This window comes from Nematolebias whitei, chromosome 4, assembly GCF_014905685.2.
Source record: "Nematolebias whitei isolate Nwh7 chromosome 4, NemWhi1, whole genome shotgun sequence".
Lineage (NCBI taxonomy): Eukaryota > Metazoa > Chordata > Actinopteri > Cyprinodontiformes > Rivulidae > Nematolebias > Nematolebias whitei.
Genome location: NC_056501.1, coordinates 20,534,748 through 20,538,746, shown reverse-complemented (window position 1 = coordinate 20,538,746; position 3,999 = coordinate 20,534,748). Strand labels below are relative to the sequence as shown.

General features: G+C 37.7%; 1 protein-coding gene across 1 annotated transcript in view; it reads left to right on the top strand.

Moving 5' to 3' along the window:
* Positions 1 to 3,998, top strand: part of LOC119408705 (protocadherin beta-1) — a gene marked incomplete at its 3' end in the record, with an annotated part of 8,905 nt that extends 4,907 nt beyond the window's left edge. Inside the window, exon 2 of the mRNA XM_037675547.1 lies at positions 3,712 to 3,998. Within this exon, the coding sequence (XP_037531475.1) occupies positions 3,712 to 3,998 (287 nt within the window). The remainder of the gene's footprint in view (positions 1 to 3,711) is intronic.
* Between the last annotated feature and the right edge of the window lies 1 nt (position 3,999).

Genomic DNA, 3,999 nt, shown 5'->3' with positions numbered 1-3,999 from the left:
CGAGTCAGAACGTGTTGATAATGGAGCCCAGTTCTACAGGGACCATGCAGAGGATACAGAGTGACAAGAACCCCCTGGACCAACCTGACTCTCCTATAGAGGTTAGAATGTTTTCTGTGTTCTGTTCTCAAATATGAAAATAACTAGTTTCATATTTTTATAGTAACTATTGCTTTTTTTTTAATCTATCAAAAACCTATTTTACTTTCATGCTTGGTTTTTGCAGTTGTTGCTTGGGATCCTTCTGTTTTAATGCAATTCAGGAAACATTGCTAATGTATTATTTTATTACTAATATTCATTTTGTCATCTATTTTTAATACCCACTTTCTAGTAAAATAACTTTGGCATACTTTTTTTTCACAAAAGCTCTAATAAGTCATTTACTGGACTGGGGATTTACATCACTATAATTGTGTGAATTGAAGGAGAGCTTTAGATGAAAACTTGAAAGTTCACAGTGAATGGTCTTGTAAAGATGGGAACACTACACATAGATTCCGTTCAGAAATCCTTTTATCAACTTTAATGTTGAACAGCAGGATTATCCAATTCAACGGTGTGTCTAAACAGAAAAACAAGAACAAACGGTACAGTTAGTATGATATTAGAATAAAAGCTGTTTCAGCCTTATTTACAGCAGTGCTGTACATCAACCAAATACAAAATGCTTCTCAATTGATACCCTTTAAAGTCTGTTTTAAGTTTTACTCAGACATTGACACAGTTGTATCAATCAATTCAGATATCACTATAATAAACATCCCAAATACACATCACAGATGCTCAAACTTGTGAGCTAATATTCAACATAAGGCCCAACTCCACATGTAGTAGCTTAGCTCTTCATGGAGTTCAGATACAATCAGTGCACTACAGCATAACATTTATTAGTCACCTTGCTCAACGCTGCTAAACTAACTCCAGGTAACATTTAACAGTCAAGTATTCAAGTGAAGTACTATAAACGTGCCTCGGCGGCGTCAAATTTACTTAATGTTCATAAAACGCACACACAATGAGAACCAAGGTGCTCTGTATCTGCTCTCGTCACCTCAGTGCAGCAGCAGCTAAACAGCGAGCTATCCAGTGTTCCCAGGTGAGAAATGTAGGATTATCGTACCAGAGACATAAAATATTCGTATTTTGAGGGAAATTATCGTACATCCGTCATAACCAAAACAACAAATCTATTGATGCACTATAGTAGAGATGGGTCCGCTTCCAGACAGGCTCTTCTACTTCTTCTTTTTTTTTTTTTCTTTTCCACACTCATGGGGCGGGCGCAGCGAATTACTAAGCCAATCGTGGCCGTTGTTCTGAGGCAAACGCAAACACGTCACTCGTAGGAAACATTTAGAAAAGCACGATTGGCTGGAATTTCCTTCCGTGCATCTGTTTGCCGACACAGATGCCTTCAGGGTTCACAAAAAAACTCCGACAAACAGTTGCGACAGGCTGATGACAACTGATTACAACCACACATTCATGGAATGGTCAAATTATCGTATATTTGGCCTTTTTGGGGGATTATTGATCGTACATTGTACAGATGGAAACATTGTCGTACAAATACGATAATTATCACACCTACTCTGATGCAATTCACGTGATGAGGCGTTCATGAGCTCTATCGGAAATCTTAGCATTTAGAGAATAGACTTTCAGACAGTCTCGACTTTGGACTTTAGTTGCACTATCTGACTGGTGATATAACAAATTATGAGCATTAAGTGTTGTTTCAGTTTGCTGAGGTATGCCTTGCAGCTGCTTGAGATTTTAAATAAATTTATATTTGTAATCTTAAATCTTGTGTGAAGATAAATGTCCACAGGTTGACTTTACTTACTGGATTACTTGATAGACACCCCTGAGGTCAGTTGGTCTCTTTCAGAACCAAGGTCAGCGACTACATCAGACTCCTCATGTTTTTGTTTTTCCTTTCATTTCACATGTAATATTAGGTCTCACTGTATGATTTTAACACTTTGTTGAGCTGTTTGGCACTAATGTATAATATAGTGCATGTTGCTTTAAATAAGACTTTTCAGTTTGAACGATATAAAAAAATTATATCCATCCATTATGTATCTTTAATTGCTTCTTCCTTTTCTAGAGTATTCAAAATACTTCAAAAGGTTTGTGGGTTGGAATTTATAGGCAGTTCTGCGTTTACAAGCTGACTACTCTTTGTGATGTGTAAATAAATAAATAATAATAATAATTATTATTATTATTAATATTATTATTATTATTATTATAGGTTTTCCTCATTATGGTCTTTTCTGCTGTACTTGTGCAGTTGTTCTTTTTGAACTCTTAGGGCCGCTGTTGACCATAATGTCCCATAATAGCAGCTTTAAAGCAGCTCGTCCTCCATATCCTCGACATTAGAAAGAAAGAAAGCGGCAGAGAAGCACCGCTCCAGCCACGCACACCATTATGGAATAAAACTTCAAGTTTTGGGGTTTAGTTTCTAAATCGTGCATTTTGGAAGTTTTAAATATTTGATGGTTGGATTTTTGGTGTTGTTATTTTGGATTGGACGTCAGATAATCGGAAGTAAGAGAGGATCATTCATGGTGGAGAAAAAAACATCTCCGGAGAGAACAATGAAAAGGCAAGTGTGGCTGCTCGTCTCCCTCCTCTCCGTCGGCTTTGTGCTCGGGCAGGTCAGCTACAGCATCCCGGAGGAAATGGCCAAAGGATCTTTAGTGGGAAACGTAGCTCATGATTTAGGTTTGCAAATTAAACGTTTAGTAGCAGGAAAAGCGCGATTATTTACCAGAGACACCGAGGAGTACATGGAGCTGAGCAGAGACAGAGGAGTCCTCCTGGTTAAAGAAAGGATCGACAGAGAGGCGCTCTGCAAACAGACGACGCCCTGTGCTTTACACTTCCAGATCATTTTAGAGAATCCTATAGAATTTTACAGCATCACAGTCCAGATCACAGATATTAATGACAACGAACCGAAATTTGAAAAAATGGTAAAAGAATTTAAAATCAGTGAGTCAGCAGTGACTGGAGCTACATTTGTTCTCGAAAGAGCTGCAGATCAAGATGTTGGTATTAATGATCTAAAAAGCTACAGCTTGAAACCAACAGATAATTTTGCTTTGAAGCTTCAGCATAACGCTGATGGAAATAAAAATGTAGAGATGGTGTTACAGAAGGCTTTAGACAGAGAGAAGCAGGAGCAGATCAACCTGGTGTTAACAGCTGTAGATGGAGGAGAGCCGCAGATGTCAGGAACGATGCAGATTGTTATTACAGTCTTAGACGTGAATGATAATGCTCCTGTTTTTACACAGAAAAAATACAAAGCTACAGTTACTGAAAATTCACCTAAAGGAACAGTTGTTGCTACAGTTACAGCTACAGATGCAGATGAAGGATCAAACAGCAAGATAACATATTCCATTACAAACACATTCGATGATGTCAGTAAAAAATTTAGAGTACATGAGGAAAGTGGTGAAGTTATACTTATTGGAAATGTAGATTTTGAGGAGTCACGGCATTATGAGATTCATGTACTTGCTAGTGATGAAGGGGGACTCACTGATTCATGTAAAATTAACGTTGATGTTCAGGATATAAATGATAATATTCCTGTAATAAAAGTAATGTCAAAATCCACTGTTATATCAGAGGACACAAAGTTAAACACAGTTGTTACAGTTATAAGTATCGAGGACAAAGACTCAGAACAAAACGGAAACGTAAAATGTTTCATAAATGACAATATTCCATTTACTTTAACATCATCATCTAATAATTTTTACAGTTTAGTGACAGACAGTGAGTTAGATCGAGAGAGAGCCTCTGAGTATAACATCACAGTGAGCTGCTCTGATGAAGGAGTGCCCTCCCTCTCCAGCAGCGTCACTCTCACCTTACAGATCTCTGATGTGAATGACAACGCACCTGTCTTTGACAGGAGCTCATATGAGGCCTACATTGTAGAAAACAACACACCAGGTCTCTCTATATTCA